Source organism: Galleria mellonella, unplaced genomic scaffold (assembly GCF_026898425.1).
Source record: "Galleria mellonella isolate WM207_F2 unplaced genomic scaffold, CSIRO_AGI_GalMel_v1 utg746, whole genome shotgun sequence".
Lineage (NCBI taxonomy): Eukaryota > Metazoa > Arthropoda > Insecta > Lepidoptera > Pyralidae > Galleria > Galleria mellonella.
This window is the reverse complement of record NW_026442148.1, coordinates 897300-922910: the sequence shown is the minus strand read 5'-3', so window position 1 is coordinate 922910 and position 25611 is coordinate 897300. Positions and strand designations below refer to the sequence as shown.

At 36.7% G+C, this 25611-nt stretch overlaps 3 protein-coding genes across 3 annotated transcripts; all 3 read right to left on the bottom strand.

Moving 5' to 3' along the window:
* Nucleotides 1-1180: 1180 nt before the first annotated feature.
* Nucleotides 1181-8873, bottom strand: LOC113511434 (UDP-glucosyltransferase 2-like). The gene is made up of 6 exons (XM_052901066.1): nucleotides 8849-8873; nucleotides 6857-7677; nucleotides 6127-6349; nucleotides 4989-5208; nucleotides 3106-3349; nucleotides 1181-1336 (listed from the first exon to the last, which is right to left on the bottom strand). Exons 1-6 carry the CDS (start codon nucleotides 8871-8873, stop codon nucleotides 1181-1183), a joined length of 1689 nt encoding a protein of 562 aa, XP_052757026.1.
* Nucleotides 8874-13809: 4936 nt separating this feature from the next.
* Nucleotides 13810-22327, bottom strand: LOC128202079 (uncharacterized). Its single transcript, XM_052901065.1, is given in 6 exon segments — nucleotides 13810-13967; nucleotides 14809-15065; nucleotides 16535-16775; nucleotides 16986-17303; nucleotides 19535-19826; nucleotides 22163-22327. Coding segments are annotated over 6 exon segments (1431 nt in total).
* LOC113511435 (UDP-glycosyltransferase UGT5-like) lies at nucleotides 22173-25028 on the bottom strand. Its single transcript, XM_052901082.1, has 3 exons — nucleotides 23997-25028; nucleotides 23361-23583; nucleotides 22173-22386 (listed from the first exon to the last, which is right to left on the bottom strand). Exons 1-3 carry the CDS (start codon nucleotides 24828-24830, stop codon nucleotides 22370-22372), a joined length of 1074 nt encoding a protein of 357 aa, XP_052757042.1. The 5' UTR covers nucleotides 24831-25028; the 3' UTR covers nucleotides 22173-22369.
* Nucleotides 25029-25611: the final 583 nt, after the last annotated feature.

The following is a 25611-nucleotide window of genomic DNA, read 5'->3' as shown; positions in this document are numbered from 1 at the left end:
TCTATGGAAGCACTTGTTCAATAACTTTGTTATAAATTTTTGTTTAATCAAGTATTTATTAATATTTATAGTGATCGCATTGATATCAGATATTTTTATTTTTATAATAATTTTAATGGTACGGCGCCTTAATTATAAAAGAATAATCTAATAGAAAATGGACTGTTTCGATTACTAAGTAAATCTAAATAATGCACTTAAGAATAAAATATTTTATTAGTAGATTATAAAAGAGTAAGGAGAACTGTATTCCAAGACTTATCTTTTTTTACATTTTATGTTTTTAATGAGACCTCATTTCTTTTTAAATAGGCAATTTTTTACTCAGATAATATATCTTGTCCGCCACCTGCAAGCACAGTGGTTTATTTGAATTAATTAACGTCATTTTTAATGATCCTTATTTTTCATTTAATGAAAATTAAAAATTAAATTTCGGGTTTTTTATTTATTTTTTCCTTCCATTATATAAGCTAATCATTACTATGTGCTAGAATAACTTTCAAATTTTTAAGAAATTTGAGTTAGAACAATTTGTAAAATGTAAAGTATAACTATTAATTATATTGGCAATATAACAAGTTATAGTATGTCTTACTGATCACAAAAATTCATTTTTTCTGCTTTATCCACAATGCAGTTACAATACGAGTCAAAAGTGGCGTGAGTCGCTTCGAGAAAAGGATGGTACGGTTATTGACTTGACGAGAGCACTACCGTGCCCTCTGATGACGTTTAAATGCGTCATTTACTAATATACTTTATGTAACGGTGTATTTATAACCAAAAATAAATACTATTCAATTCTTCTCCGACATAATACCTACAGACAAAAAAGTAGAATTAAAACGTGTCACTAGGTGAAATAATCGCAGCTGATTTTTTTTTTCTGAAACACTTATTTTACTAAACTAGGTGTTATTTTGTGGAAATCCATATCACTGGTAGTTTTATTAGAGATATTTTGTTTCATTCTGCTACCATTAGTATATGTGACTGCCAACACTCGAAGACAGACAACCATCATTACTACCAGAAGTTCTATAACCTTCCATATTAGTCTCAATCTCCGATTATCATTTTGTCCACGCACGTTTTGGGATACGTGAAACGTGTCGCAAAACGTGTTAAACAAATAATTAGACTAACTAGACTTACTTACTAGACTACTCGGAGCCTATTATTGTCCGTTCGGCACCCAAACAGCGAATGACTGATGATCTTCGAGTTGTAATTGCTTTTGATCACAGATAGCCTTTTCAGCTTCACCGGGCGTGTGCAGGGGCGTATGCAGAAGGCACTCCAAGCCCGCGAGAGGGGAGCGACGAAGTGTTGTCTCTTACCAATGTTTAAGAACTTTTAGCATGCCTAGACTCTTTCATTTTCTTCATTACTTTTGCTGTTTTATTTTTGTATAAATAAGTACTTCTCTAGGACACAGTTAACGACATTTAATGCAAGTGCAACATATGGTTCAGGACCTATCATTTTTGATTCTGATCTCCTTCTTGCCAACTCATCTGCCTTTTCATTACCTATAATTCCTATATGTCCTGGGACCCATATCAAAATGACTCTATTATGCCTACCCAAATTATTTTAGGTTTTGAAGAGTATTTAAAATTAATTCTGAATTCAATCTTGTTAATACAAGTGCTTTTATAAAGAGTAAATACCAGGTCACTCCGAAAGTATTGCGAGAAAAAGTTTTTATGTATGTGAGGCTGGCCAGTTATAAGTTATTAAAAAATATGATTATTTATAAGTAAAAATAGGTACGTTCTAAATTCAAAACTTCCCTCCATATTTTTTGCGAGCTAATTAAAATTACCGTGTCTCATTGCAAAATATATTTGCGTCGAGGACATTTTCGCGTTATGATTTTTACGATTTTAGGTGTCGTCTGAAACCGGATGAATCGTACGATAGATTTCAAATGGCATGCATGGATACCCTTCTAAGGAAACCGTGTATCGTTGGTATAATGAATTTAAGCGTAGTCGACTAACTTTGGGGGATGAAGAAAGAAGTGGTCGCCCTCTAACGGTTGTTACGGAATAAAACGTGCTAGTAGTGAAAAATTTGATCCAAGACAAGATACGAGTTACATACCAAGAGATTCAGAATATACTGCAGATTGGATCAGGAATCGTCACGACATCGTTACAGGTGATGAATCCTGGATTTATCAATACGATCCAGAAACAAAGCGCCAGTCGACGGTTTGGGTATTTCAAAACGGCTGCCAAAGTAAAGCGACCTAGAAGCGGGGGGAAGATTTTGATCGCGAGCTTTTACAATTTGTCTGGCTACTAAGTGTCAATTCCTTTACGAAACCAAAGAAGCATTAACGCCGAATGGTATACTATCAAATGCTTGGCAGAAATATTTTCTGTTATGAGCAACAAGCGACCAAACGCAAGGGCTCCGAGGGCTAGTGCTCCACCACAATAATACGCTCGCCCACATCGCAATCAAAACGAGAGACTTCCTAGATAGCACACCGGTCAAACTCCTTGGTCACTCTTCTTACAGCCCTAACCTAGCACTGTGTGACTTCTTTTTATTCCCAAAAATAAAAAAATCGGCTCAAAGGGATACAATTTTCGTTGCCGGATGATGCGCTCTCAGTGTTCGAGCAGGCTGTAAACGAGGTGTCTGCGGCGGACTGGAAAAGTGTTTCGAAAACTGGTTCAAACGCATGAAACTTTGTATAGAGGCTGGTGGAGAGTACTTTGAAAAGATGTAATAAAAATATATTTACCTATAGAAAATTTTTTTTAGTGTCGCAAAACTTACTGTGTGTCCCACGTATGTATTATTAAAAATTTACTGCGAAAGCGTTTTGGAGTAATGATCTCATTTGCTTATCGAAGAAATAAGAAGACTAAAAAAAAAATACACATGCATCAGTCCTTTCTTTTTATTGAAATTCGCATTTACAAGTTTATTCACCATATTTTAAATAATTATTATATTTTTATGACATTATAAGATTTTATAAGATTTTTATATAAAATAAACCATTTCTTTATGCAAAATCACGCCATTTTTAAATTATTATAATTTATTGTAACAAATTTATTTTACACATATTCTCCAAACGAGCCTGAGAAGAATCTTTGCGCCTGTGTAAACAGTGCAGCAGGCGAGGAGCGCGAGCGCGGCGAGGAGCACGATCAGGTCCAGCTGGTGGTAGTGCGCCCAGTGCATGTTGGCGGCGGGCGCGCGCAGATACGGCGTGCCCGCGTGCCGCAGCACGTGCTCCGTCCACCACACGGCGCGCGCCAGCGGCGGCAGGCGCTCGTCGTGCAGCAGCGCGCGCAGACGGACTATATTGCGACGGTAGCTGGAAAATTTATAAAAAAAAAACAGTAAATATAATTCATTTAGCATCTTGGAGCAAGTAGAAGTAACAATTTGCTGACCAATACCAGAACTGATAGTCACGGTATGGGTCAATATATTATTTATTATTATAGTATATTTACAATTTGGGTGTCGAAGGTGCTAGACTAGGCTCCGAGCAGAAACCTAATAATTTGCCTGTAAATACCTTGTTTAGAGGTGTATTATTAGGCGCGAACAAAATGGCAGTCGGAGATTGATGTCTAATATGGAAGGTCATGGAACTTCTGGTAGTAATAGTGGTGGGCAATCTTCGAGTGTTGGCAGTCACACACATACTAATGGTAGCGGAATTAAACAAAATAATTCTAAACAAATAACCAGTGATGTAGACTTCCGCAAGATAACAGACGAGTTGAGTAAAATAATTATTTATTTATTTATTCATTAGTACAAATATGTGTACATGGCGGATTTAATGCTAAAAGCATTGGGAGAGAACTCCCAGTCAACCATAGGGAAGTGTCAGAATACATGAATGCGGTACTGGTAATTATTGATATACATACATACTAAAATTACATATATAAACGAATAAATATATATGAATAACAAATATACTTACACATATATGATATATTATACACGATATAATTTCATTCACAAATTATAGTTATAATAAATATGATTGTGGATGAGAACTGACAGGAATTGTTAAAGCTGGTAAGAGTGGGTTATGAAGTCTACTGGCGGGAAAGCTATAAATCCACAATTGGATGTTATGCACAATTGATGCGCTACAAATTGTGTATGCATTGAAGCAGGCGTTTATTGTGAACACTTTATTTTATATTTTTAACACAACTCTTTTGGACACAACATGTAAGAAGGACAAGATCGAGATTCGACAATAGTGTTGTTACGTTTTGTAAATCGTAATAGGGAGGGACAGTGTGCTGCTTAATTCACTGCCATATCTCACCCTTCAAACCGAAACACAGCGAAGTGACAGATATATATATGCATGTATGTATGTAAAAACGAATTTTCTAATAAATTTAATTCAAAATTATTATAAATTTAGTTAATGGTGGTCCATGAATTTACAGGGTACAGAAGAATAACACCTGAGTCCTTAGGAACGGCAACGCATGGGATTATCATGGTCGAAACAATATACTCTGTTATGTCCATGGTACTGCTCAAGTCTATAGGCGACGGTTACCACTTTCCATTAGGTGGATCGTCAGCTTGTTTTCCATTCTAAGTTGCATAAGAAATGAAACAGTAATGTCGCGAGATATCCAATTGAAATGTTTAATTAAATGATAGGTATTACATACTTTAATGATTCAAATTCTATTTGTCATAGTATTGTTTCTCCATGACAAATTGTATCAAGGTACTATTAAAAATTGAACCAGTAACCCTGTAGTGATAATAAACTATGCTTTTTAGCCAAAAATCCGGCGCAAAGAACTCCTTTATACAGCTCATAGGAAGTTTAAGCGTAGATTTGAAAGCAGTCTCTTTTGTCCACTTCAGCTGCGTTAGCTTTAGATTAATATGTTCCTCGCATTACGTTCTTTTACTGCGAGTCATTGTTTTACTAAAGAATCATTAATATTGTTTACACTGACCTTTCATCATTTAAAACTGTGTAAATGGCCTCTCTGAGACTCTCTTGTGTGAGATTATTCATCAGTACTTTAACTCCAATCCTATATCGAACATAGTATTGCGTATTTGTATACTGATCAGCATTTATTGGGATGCCCACAAGTGGGACACCAGCAGCTATAGCCTCCTCCGTCGACTGCAACCCACCCTGGGTTACGAACAGCTTAATTTTTGGGTGCCCTGAAATAATAGTTAAAACGTCGCTCTGTATAGCGTACTAGTGATTCAGCCCGGATTCGCACGGGTAGAAAGAATTTTCTAAAATAATACAATATATGGATCATAATAATGTATCTTTCTATAGGTGAAGGAATTTTTAAAATTGGTTAAGTGTTTTTGATTTTTTTTATATTACTATGGAAGAAAAAAAGCATACGGCCCGTCTACTGGTAAACGGAGTTACTGTAACAACCAGAGGGAGACTTTGTACAAAAGTCGACTGTTTGGGTTCCTCTGTCCCATTCGTGTTTCAACCGTGAAGCAGTTGTGTTTGCATGGCTGTGTTTCGGTTTGAAGGGTGGGATACGGCGTGAATTTACTGGGTACAGAGGAATAACACCTGAGTCATCAGGAATGGCAACGCATGGGGGGTATCATGGGCGGAACAGTATACTCTGTTATGTCCATGGTTCTGCTCATGTCTATAGGCGACGGTTACCACTTTCCATCAGGTGGGCAGTCAGCTTATTTGCCATCCTAAGTTGTATAAAAAAAATCTAATTCTATCCATATATAATTAGTTACTTATATATATAAGTTAGAGAATAGTTTTAAAGAATAGAAGAGGGAAAATAGCCACCTTATATGACATGACAATTTTTTAAAGAGCATACTAGAAGAAAAAATAGAGGGCAAAGAGGAAGGTGCAGACCGAAAAATAACTACATGGGACAGATAAAGGAAACACTAGGTGTCATGTCGTATAGGGAGGTCAAAGATATGGCCTGGAATAGAACTGGAAGGAAGAGAATACATGAATTAGTTGCACCGACAAGAGGAAACTGTTCAATGATAGAAAGAGAGAACAGAGTTAAGTTTTAGCATAGATAAAAGAAGAAAATTCTAGCTTTCAAATTAAAATAATAGAATGAATCTTACTTAGAAGACATTCCTGCGGAAACCACTTCGCTACCTTGATATTCTTAGCGTGTGCTGGTAATTTCTCTTCATCCCACTTCCATAAGATGTCGAAGGGCAATTGAGAAATGACCTTGACCATAACTTCCAATGTCTTCGGGTGAAACCATGAGGGTTTCATATTAGTACCAAAACTAACATATAACACACCATTCTCTGAGTTATCAAGGTATCTTTTCAAATCCTGCAATAATGAAAACTAGTTTTTTAAAACTGCAGATTTTAGAAATAAAAACACTAATGATATAGTCTATTTCTAGAATTTACAGGGTACAGAGGAATAACACCTAAGTCCTCAGGAGTGGTAACGCATGGGGGTATCATGAGCGAAACAGTATACTCTGTTATGTCCATGATACTGCTCATGTCTTATAAATATAAATACATATATAAATAACCATACATTGCATATACTAAATTAATAAATATATAAATAATAACTAATTATATAACAGATTAAGGCTTTTCATTGTTGTAATAAATTGAAGTAATGTTCACGAAGGGACATTTTGAAGGAAAATTTGGTTAGGGACTTTTTGATATCAATAGGCAGTGCATACCAAAGAAGTGGTAAAAGATTGAGAGGAGGATTAATTAATTATTTTTTAAATAAAAAAAACTGGTCATGCCATGAATGAAGTCAGTTTTGTTTAGAGGGACACATTCTTAAACTATATAAAACAAAGTTTACCTCTGGCAACGAGCAATTCGATTTTAAATGTATCCCACCAACGTGAACCACGCTCAATGGTAAGGGACGATTCAATTCCCAAGCGTGGTGCGTGTTTACAACGAGCAAGTCCACATTATTGCTGAGTTCATTCAAAGTTGGCATGTCAGGCCCAAAATAAGTTCTCAACATAGCAACTTCTTCATCTTCCAAAGAACAGTATCTTTTATTTATATATAAATAGTTATATATCTCATAAATCATGTCCATATAAGTTAATTTTTCTACATCAGGACACCTTGAACAGGCACAGGTTGGGTGGTACAACGGATGCCCCATGTCTCCCATAACACCGTATTCATTCAGAAATGGTCCAATAGAAGCTAATCTTATTACAGGCACATTGAATCTATGGGAGAAAGCCAAATCGGGTCTAACCCACGCTTCGATTATCAATAAATCAAATTTGATATCTTTATTTTTTATTATTTCACTCACAGCGACCGTTTGCAATTGTTCGAAAACAACTTTTGCTCCAAGAGGCAACAGCGTTTCTATAAATGCTCTTATGTCTGCATCGTGATTATAGCTTGGAGCTATTTTGCCTTCTCTGTATATTGGGACAGTATGTCCCACATCAATTTCAGTTAAATTCGCCGGGCCCCCTCCTGCGGGATACGCGGGAAATGGAGTGATAACAACCACTTCATGGCCGCGTGCCGCTAGTTCACGTGTCAGGGGACGGAACACTACCTGGTGGCTGATCGAAGGTGTTGGGAATACAGCCAGAATTTTAGCTGCTTCGATAATATTACATGCTGTTAGAAGTGCAAAGTGTATGTCTGTAACGAATTTTAAAATTATATTAATTACTAGTTTTATCTCGCGACATCGTATGCGTCAATTTTGGAAATAGGTAATAAATATATTTTTTATACAACTTTGAATGGCAAACAAGCTGACGACCCACCTGATGGTATAGCCATGAGCAGTACCACGGACATAACACATATCCCACATGCGTTGCCATTCCTGAGGACCCAGGTGTTATTTCTTTTTTTTATGCAACTTAGAATGGCATACAAGCGGCCCACCTAATGGAAAGTGGTAACCGTCGCCTACAGACATGAGCAGTACCATGGATATAACAGAGTATACTGTTTCATTCTGTGTTATTCCTCTGTACCCTGTAAATACACTGCCGTATCTCGCATTTTAAACCAAAATACAGCCAAGCCATGCAAACACAACTGCTTCATAGAAGTAGGTAGAATTTTTACAACACAGAGAGCCAACGAGCATGCAGCTCACCTGATGGTAAGTGACTACCGCCGCTCATGACCACCCACAATACCAACGACATTGCAGGTGTGCTGTCGGCTTTTTAAAAAGAAATATGCTCTTTTCTTAAAGGTTATGTTGTCGTATCGGTTCGGAAATACTGCTGCTGGCAATTGATTCCAAAGAGTGGTTGTGCGTGGGAGAAAGTGCCTTGAAAAACAAACGGTGGAGGACCGCCACTCGTCCAGATGGTTGGGATGAAATTTTAGTTTATGGCGGGTTGTACGATGGTGAAAATCAGCAGCAGGTATCAATCCGAACAATTGCACCAGATTTTATTCATTTACGCCCATCAAGACTTCCTCATCCAATTTGATATTGCAATTTTTGCATGATGCCGTAACAAATGTAGCCATCATGGTTAATTCCTGTTGATTACATCTAGGTGGACTTACAGGTCTAACTAAATTTCTAGATCGGTTAGTTCATCGTGGTGATTTCAATAAGAATTAACTTCGATGGTTTCCGGGAGAGACCTCGTGGAGGTTGACCTGTTGGAGTATATTGCTAGCATAGTATTATATTATCTGTGATGCTAGTGAGGGGGACTAACTCCTCATTGCTAACAATCCCTACCTTCCTCTATATATACAAATTCGCCGGGCCCACACATTACCACTTTATTACGTATTGATGAAAAAAAAAATTATAAATAAATATTGAAACTCTAACCTAATACACCGTTGAGTAACTCCATATTTTTATTAAGCCTAACCACAAAATACTTCACTGGTGATATCACAAAGTCCCATAGTCGAAAATTGAAAATAAGTTTATACAGGTGTCGAACAAGAGTTGCTAAATGCTTTTTTTATTTCTACCCAAATATAAAATATTTTTCCCCCCAAAAAATTATTATGAATTCCTTCACATTTATCTAATCACAATACGTTTTATACGTCTTACCTTTACATTACATAAGTGCATCCAAAAACTTTTCGAACTCGCAGCAGATTTAAAAAAAATTACGATTTAAAAGTGCTTGTAGATAAGTCTAAGATATTGCTACTGGGAACGGCTTATCCAAAGCCAGGGGACCACAGATATCTTAAACCGCGGGATATTGTTAAGGTAACACAAAGGGTTTATGAAATGATGGTATAAGGCAGGGGGAAGCACAAAAGATCCCGATGGGTCGACGTGCAACAGCTTAGCTGACTCCATATGCGCATATAACATAAGTCTATTTGAATAAAGATAAAAGAATTATTTAAATTTTGAATTATGAACTCAAATAGAACACAACGTCTATTTATGGTTACACAGATTGAAGTAAAAATTTGAATGGGTGCGCCATTTTGATTTAGACAATCTTTGCGTTAACTTCTATCGGAACGGAGTTTATGTTATAATTCCAGGCAGCTTCCGCTCAGCCACAAAATGAATCAGAACCAGACTTCTCCGAAGGTCGATATAGTGTGCTGAAATTGATCTAGTCGTCTGGTGAACACAGGGAGAGGATCTACACTGATGTCAAGGAACTGGGGGTAAAGATAAACGGAATGAATACGTGATAAAATAAAAAAAAATAATTTAGCCATATTACTAAAGGATTTGGCTTATAGTTTTACGACTGGCCGCCTGCCTGACGTCAACCCTCTTTGGGAATACATTTATTGGTGGTTACCGCCACATATGATATGGAGAAAAGGATTGAGGAAAAAAAGGAAGCGAACGTTGGAAATGCGTAAAGGAAATAAGAAAATGAGAGGAATAGGGGAGCTATGTGGGAATGGAAAGAGGGGGACACTGCAGTTGCGAAAAAGACTGGGACACTGCAGCGGCTCGGGAAGCCAGGGTCGCATACCCATATGCCCTTATTCTAGAATACATAATATCATGTAAAAACAATGTAGCACAATTTAGTTAGCCAAAATAACGTTTCCCTGAATACATTAAGTATTAAGTATTATATATTATACTTATTATAAAATATTAACGCGCCATTTTTTAGTGTTACAGGAATTTCACCAGAGGGAGACTTTGTACAAAAGTCGATTGCTTGGGTACCTCTGTCCCATTCGTGTTTCAACCGTGATGCAGTTGTGATTGCAAGGCTGTGTTTCGATTTGAAGGGTGGGATATGGCGTGTATTTGCTGGGTACAGAGGAATAACACCTGAGTCATCAGGAATGACAACGCATGGCGGGTATCTTGGACGAAACAGTATACTCTTTTATGTCCATGGTACTGCTCATGTCTATAGGCGACGGTTACCACTTTCCATCAGGTGGGCCGTCAGCTTGTTTGCCATTCTAAGTTGTATAAAAAAAATTAAATTAAATAAAACCTGTATAAAATCGATTTTTAAAATATGGGAATGGGGAACAAATTTTACTTTTGAATGATTTTTTTTAATGATAACGTAATCAGATCATGCTGTAGTCTCTTGAAAAAAATCTCAACAGGGAGGCCATTTCATAACCTGAGCATTCGTGGGTGGAAATATCACTGAAACTGCGCTTTGAAAGGTATGGGGGTGAACTCCCTGTCGATGGCGAGCCGTACGATGGTAGAAAGTGGTCGTGGGCATCATATTGGACAATTCCTCTGAGCACAATCCGTTGTACAAGCGGTAGAACACGCAGAGGCAAAATCTTTTCTATGACTTAAGGGTTCGATACCGCTTGTATGGCAAGCCTGGGATCAACGACAATTCTTATAGCTCGTCGTTGCACCGAGTCAAAGGGTTCAAGTTGGTATTTCGGTGCTCTGTATCAAATCAAACAACAAATCTATGGAGGTACTATATATTTAAAATTCAAATCGTGTTTATTTATATAGACTTGTTTACAAGCACTTTTAAATCGTCATCTTTTTAATGAATGCAAGGTTCGGAAAGTTGTCATCTATTAATAATCTAAGTTCCTTAATTTCATTGGTGTATTGTTTGGATTTATATACTATTGATAGTTTACAAATATCAAAACTGACACAAAAATATAGCCGCTATATTTCTGCGTCCGTTTCACCCAAATTACCAAATCACCCAGTAAATTTTTACCCAAAAATCGAGAAAAAATACTTCACCTGGCAACACTGCGTTGAAAGTTGTTTTTCGGTATCAAAACAAAATCTGTTTGAATTGAATAAATATCTTTCTAATATAACAAAATTCTAACTAGACCTCTGTGCATAGGAGGCATTTGAGAAAAATGTTCATAGCATTTTTCTCAAAGTATGTAATAAGAGTGACAAAAGCCAAAACTAAATTTACAAATTTTATCTCTGTCTGTCTGCCTGTCTTTATATTCATCATCATCATCATCATTATTTCAGCCATTATCCGTCCACTGCTGGACATAAGCCTCCCCCATAGACTGTCATAAAGAACGGTCCTGAGCTACCTGCATCCACTGATTACCTGCAATGCATTTCATATCGTCACTCCATCTAGTGGGGGGTCGTCCTACACTGTGTTTGCCCGTACGCGGTTGCTACTCAAGAACCTTTCTTCCCTATCGGTTGTCGGTTCTGAGAGCTATGTGACCAGTCCATTGCCACTTCGGCTTGTTTATCCTTCGGGCTCTGTCGGTTATTTTGGTTTTGTCTTTATGCAAAAATTACTGCACCAAATTGATTTAAAATCTAGCGTTTGTTTGATCTTGACCTGTGAAATGGTCCATTTCATTATTTCATTATGTTTCTCTTATAATTTTTCATTTCTGATGACCATTTAAAATTTACTGTTTAATTTACTAGCGAAAAATTATGTTACCTATTTTATGTACTTTCTTTTTGTTTTTTTTTTTCTTACTTATTTGCCATTATTCTGTAGCATAAATAAAAAAATAGACGTGTAGTCCCGACATAGAATGGGCCACCCCTTTCTTTCCCGTGGGTGTCGTAAGATGCGACTAAGGGAACTTAATGGTCTAGGATAGGCAGCAGCAGCTCTCTAAAAACATCACTAAAATCTACCTGCGGTTGCCAATCCACTTGTCAAGTCTAGTAACCAAACCCTCCAAGGTGGAGACCTATGTTCAGCAATGGATAGTTAACAGCGGTATCATCATATCACGGCTGGATGTTTGTTACTCTGTCACGCAAAAACTACTAAATCGATTTGAATAAAATTTGTTACACAAGTAGGTTATACCCTAATTTAGCAGATAGGATACTTTCATTTGAATAAACACGGGTATAGCCACGGGATACAACTAGTATATAATAGTCATGTGACATGAGCACGTCCATTTGTCATAGTTGTTTTTGTAAATCGAATTTGATTTTTTTTTATTATATCCTATTAGCTGTATTCCGCGGCTTCGTTTGCGTAAATTAGTAAGTATATAAACTATTTTAAGTGTCTTTTAAGATAGAGTTTTGCCCTCAATGCCCCCTCCACCTTGCTACGGCTATGTCACACCGCAATCAAGATAAAATATATACCAGTTTTTAAGTTAAATACTAGAACGAACATACAGACAGGCGGACAAGAGTACCCCATTTACCCTATTACGTCGATCTCCACGCGGTTCTTTCTGGGAACCATCATGTTTAATTCTTGTCGAATTCATCATGGTGGGCCAACTGACCTGCATCTAGAAGTGATAATATATTTCATTGCTTTTTCAATTTTTTTCTGAAATCTACGCGTACGATGGAGCGGACGAAAAGATGTTAAATACCTACTTAGATATATGTATACAAGTGGTGGATTAAAAAAATATTTATTTATTTATTTTAAAGCATTTTTACCAGAGGGAGACTTTGCACAAAAGTCGTTTGCTTGAGTACCTCTGTCTCATTCGTGTTTCAACCGTGAAGCAGTTGTGTTTGCATGGATGTGTTTCGGTTTGAAAGGTGAGATATGGCAGTGAATTTACAGAGGAATAACACCTGAGTCCTCAGGAATGGTAACGCATGAGGGGTATCATGGGCGAAACAGTATACTTTGTTATGTCCACGGTACTGCTCATGTCTATAGGCGACGGTTACCACTTTCCATCAGGTGGGCCATTCTAAGTTGTATAAAAAAAAAGTTCTTATCGTTTCCGACAATTGTTTCAACTTCATTCGGAAGCCTGCAAAGGGCATTCAACGCTCTGCGTCACAATGTCTCGTCTCGCACTATTTATATTTAAACAGCAGTACAATAGCTTAAGATTGTGTTAACAGGTGACTCTGTTAACATTTTGGTTTTATACCGTGTTTTAATAACTGGTAATGTAAAATAAATATTTCATTGATTGCTTCTTTTTCACCTACTTCAAAAAGAAGGAAATTTTCAATTCGGTTGTATTTTTTTATGTTTGTTTGTCACCTCATAACTTCGTCAGTTGTAAACCGATTTGGAGAATTCTTTCTTCATCTGAAGGGATATACTTACAGATTTGTCTCATACAAATTTTATCAAAATCAGTTCAGTAGTTTAGTTTTTAAATCAAAATAAGAGGTTTAGTTTAGAATAATAAAATACTAGCTTTTTTTTTATGCAACTTAGAATGGTAAACAAACTGACGGCCCACCTGATGGAAAGTGATAACCGTTACCTATAGACATGAGCAGTACCATGGACATTACAGAGTATACTGTTTCCCCCATGATACCCCCCATGCGTTGCCATTCCTGAGGGCTCAGGTGTTATTCCTCTGTACCCAGTAAATTCACGCCATATCCCTTTTCTCCCGTTATTTCGTCTGCGTGGATTTTGACGACGAGGGGTCTTTTAAACACCCGCCAGATTGTAAGGGCGGGAGAGGTAGGGGTCTCGGGGCGAGCCCCATTGCCCTGGCATCTTCTCCGGAGGCTACTACCTTCGATTCGCTGAGTTTTAAGCCGACATACACTGGTGGAAAGGGATTGTTAGTGATGGAGACTAAGAATCCCATTGCCAGCAATATACCCAACTAGGTCGACCTCCTCGCGGTTCCCCCTGGAAACTATCATGGTTAATTCCTGATGAATTTATCATGATGGACTAACTGGCCTGTTTTCATTCTCATCTATCACCGTTCACTGGTGCTCCGCCAGCGTATCCCGTTAGCGCAGGCCGTCATTACCATTCCATTCCATTATTACCCATAAAAAAAAAACAAGGAAATTGACCACTTCTAGATAGCGTGAAACATACAACAAATTTTAAGTTCGACCTTCAGAAATCATCATCTTCCTACCCTTATCCCAATCATTTGGGGTCGGCGTAATATGATTTTATCCATATTACAAAAAGATTTGGTTTTTAGTTTTACGACCGGCCACCTGCCTGACGTCAACCCTCTTTGGGAATGCATTTGTTGATGGTTTCCGCCTTCAACGGTACGGAGGAAAGGATTGAGGAAAAAAGGGAGGGAACGTAAGAAATGCGTAAAGGAAATTGCTGAATGAGAGGAATAAAGGACTTATGTGGGAAAGGAAAGGGGGGAACACTGCAGTTGCGGAAAGGGCTCGGATACTGCAGCGGCTCGGGAGGCCCGGGTCGCATACCCGTATGCCCTTATTCTAGAATCGGACAAAATTCTAGAGAAGAACACCCTTGACGCTTCGATCTTCAGAAATGTAACCTTGAAATCCGTGTCCAATTGGATTCTTGAATTTCTTGAAGAAAACAAAATTTATAAAAATTATTATTTTGACTTCTATTGCCCGATTATTATTAAGTGTTCGCAAAATACATTTTTCTTAAATACATATTCTGCAAATCATTCTGAGAAGAATTTTAATAGCTATGTAAACAGCAAAGCAGACGAGGAACACGAAGGCAGCGAGCAACGCGAGCAAGTCCAATTCGTGGTATTGCGTCCAGTGCATGTTGGCTGCGGGCGCGCGCAAGTGCATCGCGCCCCCGTACTTTAGCACGTACTCCGTCCACCAGACAGCGCGTGCCAGCGGCTGCATTTGCACGTCACGCAACTGGTCCCGAAACCAGATTATATTATGCCGGTAGCTGGAAAATGATGAAGAAGAGTGGTAAGATATTCTTTTTCCGTAAGCCAGACTTGTGAATTATTACCTAAGACCCCAATGGGATGTAACGACCTCATCAATAATGGATCTCGAAAATCGACATTTAATGCTTAGTAAATTCGTCATGATGGGCTAATTGATCTGACTTCATTCTCATCTATCATCTCTCACTAATATTCCGCAAGCTTTAAAGAAGAAACCTGTCTTCATTTTCAGCAATTATTTCTGGTCGTTAATTTGATCAACTCTAGCGAGATTACCAACTGACCTGATCCCACCATCACCTATCATTCCTCACTGGAACTCCACCAACAAGTTTTTCAGTGGGATATATAAATAGCAATAGAAATCTCCACCCAAGTAGACGACTTTTCTACAAAAGTCTGTCTTTAGTATTCATTTCGGATTTTATCCATCTTGGTCTACCAACTTCTGTCGAAAAAAGCAACAGTTGCCCGTTCTTCTCAGCTGAAATTATATTCCCAATGAATGATAGAATCATAAAAAAATGACTATTCCAAAATGCTTGTATTTATATTTACTTGAATAAAATATAATATATTCTTATTTTGTATTATCATCATACAAAACTCAGCATTTTAGAATTTAATAAATTTTAGAATAGAAACATTTATTGCCAGTAAACATACAATTACAATATAAATAACATATACAAAAAGTATCCCATACTAGGCAAAAGGAACCGGCTCAGCTGATGCTGTGAGTATCCCAGCGCAATGTGAACAGCTGCACAGCGCTAGTTTTCAGCCAGTCCCTCTCTTAACAAAACATAACCAAAGTGCAGGGTACCACTGTAAATTGCTTCTTAAAAGAATTATTTCTCAAATATACTAATTAAATAAACGCACACGCACACGCACACGCACACGCACACGCACACGCACACGCACACGCACACGCACACGCACACGCACACGCACACGCACACGCACACGCACACGCACACGCACACACACGCACACGCACACGCACACGCACACGCACACACACTCGCACACGCACACGCACACGCACACGCACATGCACAAGCACACGCGCACGCACACGCACACGCACACGCACACGCGCACACACACACACGCGCGCGCACACGCACTGATGAATCCAAATATTTCTTCAAGTCCTGTAATTTTTATAATAATATTGTTAGTTTTAATCATAACAATCATTTTATGTCGGATAGGCCGACATACTGTATGCCATTCTAAACTGTAGGCAGGGATAAAATATCAGTATCGCATTTTACTGAAGAAAAAAAACTAACTTTTACGTCTAATATGTTTCATCGTACATAAAAATATAATCTTAATTGAATTTGAAAGATATTTACATAGTCCTGTCTCGAGACAGGACAATATAAATTGAAAAATGAGATTTGGTGAGATAAAAAGACAATATATAATTCCCTCTGGTAGCGTGCATTCAGACTTGAGATGTATCCCACCAACTTGAATGACACTTGACGGCACCGGACGGTTCAGTTCCCATGTACGATGTATATTGCTCATGTGCAAGTGTATATTATTGGTCAGCTCACTCAGAGATGGCATGTTGGAACCGAAAATAGCTTTCAATTTATCATTTTCTGTTTTTTCAAAAGAATCACACAAATCACTTATATAAATGTAATTATATATTTCGTAAATCTTCTCAATGAATGTAAGATTTTCTATATAAGGACATCGGGAACACAAATTCGGTGGATACAATAGAGGATGCCCGAAACCATCCATAACATGGTATTCGGAAAAAAAAGATCCTACGGAACTAAACCTTATGACAGGTACGTTGAATCTGTGAGAAAATGCAAACAGAGATGGTAACCATGCTTCGATTATGAGCAAATCAAACTTGGTATTTTTATTTCAAATAATTTATTGCACTGTATGAGTATTTAGGTGTCCATGAAATCTTTTTGCAACAATTGACATAGATCTTTCAGTGCTGATTCTTATATTGTAATATTCATCGTCCATATCAGAAAGTCTACTCTTCTTTTCACCAGTGTATTTAACATCAATTTCAGTTAAATTCGCCGGACCCCCTCCTGCGGGATACGCGGGAAATGGAGTGATAACAACCACTTCATGGCCGCGCGCCGCTAGTTCACGCATCAGGGGACGGAGCACCACCTAGTCGCTGATTGACTGAGTTGGGAATACGGCTAGTATTTTAGCTGCTTCTGTATATAATATAACTTCATAATAGTAATAGCAAAATATAAAACTCCTTCAGTCTCATATTAACCACTTTAAGTACGCACAATAAATATGTTCTCACGTCTACTTACGCACAAGTGTTTACTGAACTGCTATTCACTGAAAATCAATCGCAACGCTGCGCTCGTCGAAGTCAAGCGCGAGTTATAATTGAATAATAAAATTTGCAAAATAATTTTGTTTTCTTTTGTGTGTGAACATTTACGGTTTTTCAACTTTCCCCTTTACTTGTGCTATACGTCATTACTTCTTGCCTAATTTCATAATACTAGGCTAAAGGGAAGTACCCTATCTATTCTAAAGTTTTGATTACCTTGCAAATATCAAAATATACGCTAAAAATGGTTGTATCTTTTAATTGCGTTGATTTAGAAGTTTGATTTATTTCAAGACTCCAAGACTCCTCCAGACTTAAGTATTTGATGTTACTTATAATAAATCCTCTCCATCCTAAATGTTGTGGATAGCTGATTTTCCCTTTTCATTTAAGAGTTTCCTCTTGTCGGTGCAACTAACTAATGCATTCTCTTCTAGTCAGCTCTATCCCAGGCCATATCCTTGACCTCCCTATACGACATGACACCTAGTGTTTTCTTTATCTGTCCCATGTAGTTATTCTTCGGTCTTCCCCTTCCTCTTTTGTTCTCTATTTTTCTATCTACTTTGCTCCTTAAAAAAATTCTTACTATATTTTAATATACATATAATTGTATATCGTTTGGATGATAACGGAATGATAATTCCACTTTCGCCAATGGTATACACTTGCGGGGCACAAGTGAGGGACGTAAGGTGAGGATGAAAATGCAAGGTCAGTTAGCCCATCATGATTACACACTTGATATATATACACTTGGAATTATTTTTAAGGTAACAATAAAGAGTTTCCATTCATTTATTTATTTCAACTTGATACATTCACGAGATTCTGAGAGAAAATTCTTGACAGACGGATAGTTAGAATGAAAGATTCAGTTACCTTTTTGAGCTAAGGAACCCTAAAAACATGTGCTGTATGTTCACATTATATTATTTTTTGTATTAATTATTGAGACAAATCAACTGAATAAACAAAAATGTAAGACGTTATTAAATAAGTAAATGTATCATTGGAGAACAGTTTAACTTAATTATATATTAATATAGTAATATTATAACTAGAGGATAATAAGATAAATTGTAATTGTAAATTACATAAAATATATGTATATGTTAACAGAGATTTAAAAGAGTAACTTTTGAATTTCTTGCGGGCTCTTCTCAACAGATAACAACTCTCTGAACCCTGCAGTAGATTTAAAAAAATGACGATTTAAAAGTGCTTGTAAACAAGTCTATTTGATTAAACAATTGGCAAACAATCTGACGGCCCACCTGATGGAAAGTGGTAACCGTCGCCTATAGACATGAGCAGTACCATGGACATAACAGAGTATACTGTTTCGCCAATGATACCTCCCATGCGTTGCCATTCCTGAGGACTCAGGTGTTATTCCTATGTACCCTGTAAATTCACGCCATATACCACCCTTCAAACCGAAACACAGCCATGCAAACACAACTGCTTCACGGTTAAGATGATTTGAATTTTGAACTGGTATAAGGGGTTTTAATATAAGACCAATAGAAACTTAAACAATTCGGGAAAAGAACTAGTAAATAATTAAAACACTTTAATAAAAAACAATAAGACAAACTACAAGTATTTTGAATAATAAATATACAATTGATATTAAAAAACAACCCGACTTCAATTGCGACAAAACCAATTTTGATTCAAAAGCTAAAACTTCTAAACCAATTTTTATAAAATTTCGATGGCGTTCTTTTTTTTATACGACTTAGAATGGCAAACAAGCTGACAGTCCACCTGATGGACAGTGGTAACCGTCGCCTATAGACATGAGCAATACCATGGACATAACAGAGTATACTGTTTCGCCCATGATACCCCCCATGCGTTACCATTCCCGAGGACTCAGGTGTTATTCCTCTGTACCTTGTAAATTCACGCCATATCCCACCCTTCAAACCGAAACACAGCTATGTAAGTATATCCTTTCCAAGGATTTTCCAAATCAGTATAGAGCTGTCGAAGTTATAAGGTAACAAACATGAAAAATACAATTGAATTGAAAGTCTTCTTCTTTTTAAAGTCGGTTGAAAAGTGAATGTTCTGCTCTCCGTTGAGAGCCGCATTATTATATACTTTTTTCTTCTATTCTTCTAATTTGGAGAATTCGTGCAAGGAACATTGAACAATTTCTCCAAACGAGCCTGAGAAGAATCTTAGCGCCTGTGTAAACAGCGTAGCAGGCGAGGAGCGCAACCGCGGCGAGGAGCACGATTAGATCCAGCTGGTAGTAGTGCGCCCAGTGCATGTTGGCGGCGGGCGCGCGCAGATACGGCGTGCCCGCGTGCCGCAGCACGGTAGCGCGCGCGCCAGCGGCAGGCGCTCGTCGTGCAGCAGCGCGCGCAGACGGACTATATTGCGACGGTAGCTGAAAATTTTGAAAAAATAGTAAATATATATCTTGGAGCAAGTAGAAGTAACAATTTGCCGACCAATACCAGAACTGATAGTCACGGTATGGATCAATATATTATTTATTAATATAGTATATTAACAGTTTGGCTGCCAAAGGTTCTAGACTAGGCTTCGAGCAACGTTTTAATAATTTGCCTGATGATTTATTTATTTATTTATTTATTTATTTAACACTTTATTGCACCAACATAACATGATTTGTTAAAACAATTTTCAATACGTATAGGTCTTATTGCTAAGCAATCTCTTCCAGACAACCTTTGGGTAAAAAGAATTAAAGCATAAGTAGGTAGGTGGCGCGTTAAAAAAGATAGATTTGTAAAAAATAATATTTGTGACAGCATAGCATATACATACATAAATAAACACATACAACCAAACATATACATATATATACGCGCACACATAAAACTGCAGACGGATTATAAGGATAGGTAGTGGGCTTTAACTAAGTTTTTAAAAATGGGCAACGATTGAGAGCACCGTATAGGGGTAGGGAGTGAGTTCCACAAACGAAAAAAAGGATTTGGAGTAGAAAGAAAAATGGGTAGGAATTATGAGTAGGTTGTCAATATATAAAACGTTCTTTTAAATAATGAGGTGTAACTGGATTAAAGAGAATAGAGTAAAGAAGGGAAAGGATGTGCCAGTTACGACGAAGACGGATAGAGAGCCACTTGAGCCGTGTACGATATTGGGATACATGGTCATATTTGCGAAGTCCAAATATGAACCGTATACATAAATTTTGAAGACGCTCAAGTTTATTTAACTGAACATTTGAATAACAGTCAGTCAAGGATGGGGAGGAGCAATGTATGATTTTGGTATCAATATATTATTTATTATTATGACCAGGATAAAGTACTATCAAAACAAATGTTTTTAACGCGGTCGCTGTAGTTTAACTTCATTCCATTAAAAAATACAGAAGGAACGTCATTAAAAGCCATTCTGGAAATGTAACTAGGCTATGATTATAACCTGATTTACAGCAAGACCATAGTTTTAATATACGTTCAAGGTCTTCGTTTATTGTATTTACTGCAACAGAAATATTAATAAGAGGAGCCCGCCTTGATGCCTTGTTTAAGGATGAAACACGTGTAGCAAAACGTGCAGTCGGACTATATTGCGACGGTAGCTGGAAAATGTTAACAACAACAATATAAAGGTCGCCTGGAAGAGATCGCTTTCAGCAATGAGGCCTCCCATTGTTTTCTCAGTGTAATATTTTCTTGTAATTGTTTGTATTTATAAATTTACTATTGTAATCTTATAGAGGAAACAGTAAAGAGTACCTGTCTATCTATAATCTTAATGAAAAAAACCTATATCAACAAGATATAATTGAATTATAGAGATGAATAGAATAAGAACACATTGATGCTCCTTTCCAGTTTGGGTGTTGCTAGAAGAGAACTCTTTTAGAGTTAAGCTCGCCACTGTACATTTGATTACCTCTGCCATATTTTTATGTATAAGTAGTGTGTACAATCAAGTATTAAAGAAATAAATAGAGTAACGGTCAAACGAGTGAAGTAATTTTGCAACTGTAATTTGTTTTTTTTTAAACAGGGAACAAACGAGCGTGTAGCTCACTTGATGGTACGTGATTCCCACATTCCCATCAGCACCCGCAACACTGGAGTAACTACAGCTTGCTGGCATATACTATCGGTCGGCAGCACCCGAAAAGGAATAGGCTCTTTTCTTGAAGTTTGGAAATACAACTGCTAGAAATTGTTTGATGGTCAAGAGATGGTCAGCAGCGTCTCTCTTAAAAGATCACCAAGACCTAACTGCGGTTACCAACTCGCTCACCAAACGTGGTAATTACTGCCAAAACTCTCCCTAATAGGGAAGGCAGCAGTTCGTACGTTCAGCAGTGGACAGTTAATGGCTGAAATGATGATGATGATGGTAATAGAACTTAACAAACTCCTTTTTGACTTTATTGTTGAAAGTTTCGTAAGTACTCAATATATTTTAATGTATTAACTACCAGTTTAACAGTTAGTTAAAACATCACAACAGGCGAATGGGAAGAGACTACGGAGCCCATTCATTTATACCCGAAGATTTCCCAACCCAATCTTTATTATCTGTGACGGTGCAGCGAACGCCTATAGCTCGTGCTCAGCGGGTCGAAGTGCGCAGTCAGCCTCTCGCTTACATCGCAGCTATTCATGTATAAAGGACCAGAATGGTCCCGAAACCAGTCGAGCCTTCTCGACCAAATTGTAATTTAACCAAGTCAAATCGGTAGTTATTACATTAAAATCCTACTTGCCTTTCATCTTTCCATACAGAGTGTATTGCGTCTCTAAAGCCTTCTTCAGTGAAGTCGTTCCACGTAAGCTTTACTCCTATGCGGTGACGAACGTAATTCTGCACATTCGCAAATTGATCAGCAATTATTGGGATGCCCACAAGTGGTACGCCTGCCGCCATAGCCTCCTCCGTCGACTGTAACCCACCCTGGGTGATGAACAGTTAAATTTTTGGGTGTCCTGAAATTATAAAAAAAAAGCTTGACTACTCATAAGATTATCTAGAACACTTCTAGATAATGTATTTATATAAGATTCTAAGTTAGACCTTAAGAAACACACCATGGTCACACCATGGTCACATCATGGTCACACCATGTAATTTGGTGCAGTAGTTTATGTCGGTTTAAACATTCAAACAAACAAAATTTCTAAAATAGATTCATTTGGCTTTTTAGTTGCTTTTATTCTTTTTATATATTTTTTTTCAAATATCTCCCATGTCTATATCTATAATATCTATATATATATATATATATATATATATATATATATATATATATATATATATATATATATATATATATATATATATATATATATATATATATATATATATCCCGTGTCTATAATATTATAATATCGTCTAGTCATAATTTTATTATATTAGTAAAGTTAACTTTTAGCCTCAACTTATTCCGTGTGTACGAAATACGTTCACTGGCCATAAAAATTAATTATATTATTATCCATTTTATTTAATTATATATTATTTTTATTATTTTATTAATTTTTATTCACACAAACTCATTCTTTACACGTATACAATTAAACTTTTTGAAAAAAGCAACAGCCGAGTTTCTTGCCCGTTTATCTTGGCTAAAATTGTGTTCCGAATGGGCGATAATGAGCAGAAATTACTATTTAGAAATGTTTAAATCCAAATTTCCTTGAATAAAAATATTTCATCCTTTCTTTCATATTCGTATGTGTATAGTAAATTTCATAGTAATTGGTTCTACCGTTAAGGTGCTAAGTGGTAACAAATAAACAAACTCACTTTCAGGTTTATAATATTTCATAGTAATAAGGATTAAAGATCGCACCTGGATATAATCATCGGATTACTCGCATGTTATAAGTGTAAACTGTGTCCAACAGTAGACTGCAGTAATCTGTTTATGATAATGATAAAATAATTAAGAAAATCTCACTCAGAAGGCATTCTTGCGGCAGCCACTTGGATATCCTGATGTTCTCCGTGCGTCCAGGTAATTCGTCTTCATCCCATTTCCACAATACATCCATAGGTATTTGAGACAAAACGTTGACCATCATCCCTAATTTCTCCGGATCCAGCCAAGATGTCTTCATATTGGTACCGAAGCTTATATACACCACTCCATTCATTGAGGAATCTAAATAATTCTGCAGATCCTACAATTCCAAAATTAAAATTTTAAAAGTCTCAGAGATGTCTTCTTTCATGAACGCTCAGGTTATAGAATAAGCTTCCTGTCGAGAATTCTCCAAGAGACTGCAACATGAAGATCTTCAAAAAAAGAGTTAAGAGGTTTTTTTTAGGGTCGGCAAAGCGTGCGTAATGCCTATAATGTAAATGCAGTAAATGTACTGCAGGCGTTCATAGGCTATAATAACCGATTACCATCAAATAGTCCGTATGTTTGTTTGCCACTTCAGTAATATGAAAATAATGTATGAAGCACTTGATTTAATCCACCTGATCATACCAATCGACGAGTATCTGCTTGCACAATCCACAACACCCAGACTTAAGTCAATTCAGAAATGTTTACAATACAATACAATCTAAAAAAAGACATAATTACCTCTGGGAGCATGCATTCAGTTTTGAGATGTATCCCACCAACCTGAATGACACTTAACGGCATCGGACGATTCAATTCCCAAGTACGGTAAATGTTACTAATATATAAGTCTATATTATTGCTCAACTCACTCAGTGCTGGCATTTCGGGCCCGAAAATTGCTCTTAATGTCTCAGTTTCTTCCTCTTCTTTTGAATAATACAAGGTATTTATATAAACATAATTATATATTTCATAAATCTTCTCCAGGAATGTAAGATTTTCTATGTTAGGACAACGGGAACACAAATTAGTTGGATGAAACAATGGATGACCGAAGCCAAGCATATCATTGTATTCGGAAAGGAAGGAGCCCACGCTGCCAAACCTTATTACTGGTACATTGAATCTATAAGAAAATGCTAAAGTTGGTCGCAACCACGCTTCTATTATCAATAAATCGAATTCAATATTTCTGTCTAGTATAAATTTCTTTAAAATATCTGTATTCAATTGTTTGTTAAATGCTTTGGTTACATTGAGTATGCCTTTCTTGATAGCTATTCTTATAGCTGCATATTCATTAACTGCAGGATGTTTTTCTATTTCGAAATCTTGATAAATTTCATTTATATCAATTTCAATTAAATTCGTCGGCCCCCCTCCTGCAGGATATGCGGGGTCTGGAGTGATAACAGTCACTTCGTGGCCACGCGCCACTAGTTCAAGCACAAAAGGACGGAACACTACTTGATGGCTGATTGATGGAGTTGGTAATACAGCTAGAATTTTAGCTGCTTCAGAACTTGTTAAAATTATTAACAAATATATGACTATAAAGAATTCCGACTTCATGTTTGGGAATTACTTTTATCTATGCGCAATTTAAACGATGTTTCATCGTCGACTGAGAAATAACAAGTGTCTCCCTAAATATTACAAATATATTACATCTACCAATGTGTGTAAACATGCATGCATTCATGTAAACTTATTGACACTGAAATGACAAAGATTAATGTAAAGTAACCTTAAAACACTACGCTTTAGCTTCGATTATCCAGTAAAAATTGTAATGAAATAAAAAATAGCGTAATTGAAAACGATCTTTAGCAATAAAGCGATAAAGTCACAATTCTACTGTAAAATAAATATAAAGTATATAACATGTGTTTTACGTCAACTCGGTAATTTGATGTCATTGTTTTCTGCAGGTATTCTAATATATTTGCAGTATCTGCAGGAAACAATGACTATAACTGTACTAATGTGTATCTTGAGAAACAATTTTATGATAATATATTATACTAAAGTAGGTGTTTTCTTGCGGAAGTCCATATTACTGGTTACTAGATTAGAATTACTTTGTTTAATTTCGCTATCAACAATATATGTACGATTGCCAACACTCCAAAATTCACTACTAATCCAAATCAGCTTTGAGCTTATATTGTAAATAATATCTATCTCGCTCTATCATATATGGTTTTATGTTTGATCTCTTTAACATTATCAATCTTTATACTTTATAATCTAAACTTATCTATTTATATATTTTCCACCAAGCATATACTGATAATGTAGGCATTTAATTTTCATCGAAATCGACTGGATTATAACTCATAATACTGATGTA

What these genes read in the sequence shown, in the direction of transcription:
- LOC113511434 (XM_052901066.1), bottom strand. Translation starts at nt 8,873, where the DNA reads ATGGAGTTACTCAACGGTGTATTAG. An exon ending in CGAATTGCTCGTTGCCAGAG is followed by an intron (nt 6,350 to 6,856) that starts GTAAACTTTGTT and finishes TCATTATTGCAG; the next exon opens with GATTTGAAAAGATACCTTGA. An exon ending in ACAGTTTTAAATGATGAAAG is followed by an intron (nt 3,350 to 4,988) that starts GTCAGTGTAAAC and finishes TAAATTTTCCAG; the next exon opens with CTACCGTCGCAATATAGTCC.
- LOC113511435 (XM_052901082.1), bottom strand. Translation starts at nt 24,830, where the DNA reads ATGAAGTCGGAATTCTTTATAGTCATATATTTGTTAATAATTTTAACA. An exon ending in CTGAATGCATGCTCCCAGAG is followed by an intron (nt 23,584 to 23,996) that starts GTAATTATGTCT and finishes TTGGAATTGTAG; the next exon opens with GATCTGCAGAATTATTTAGA.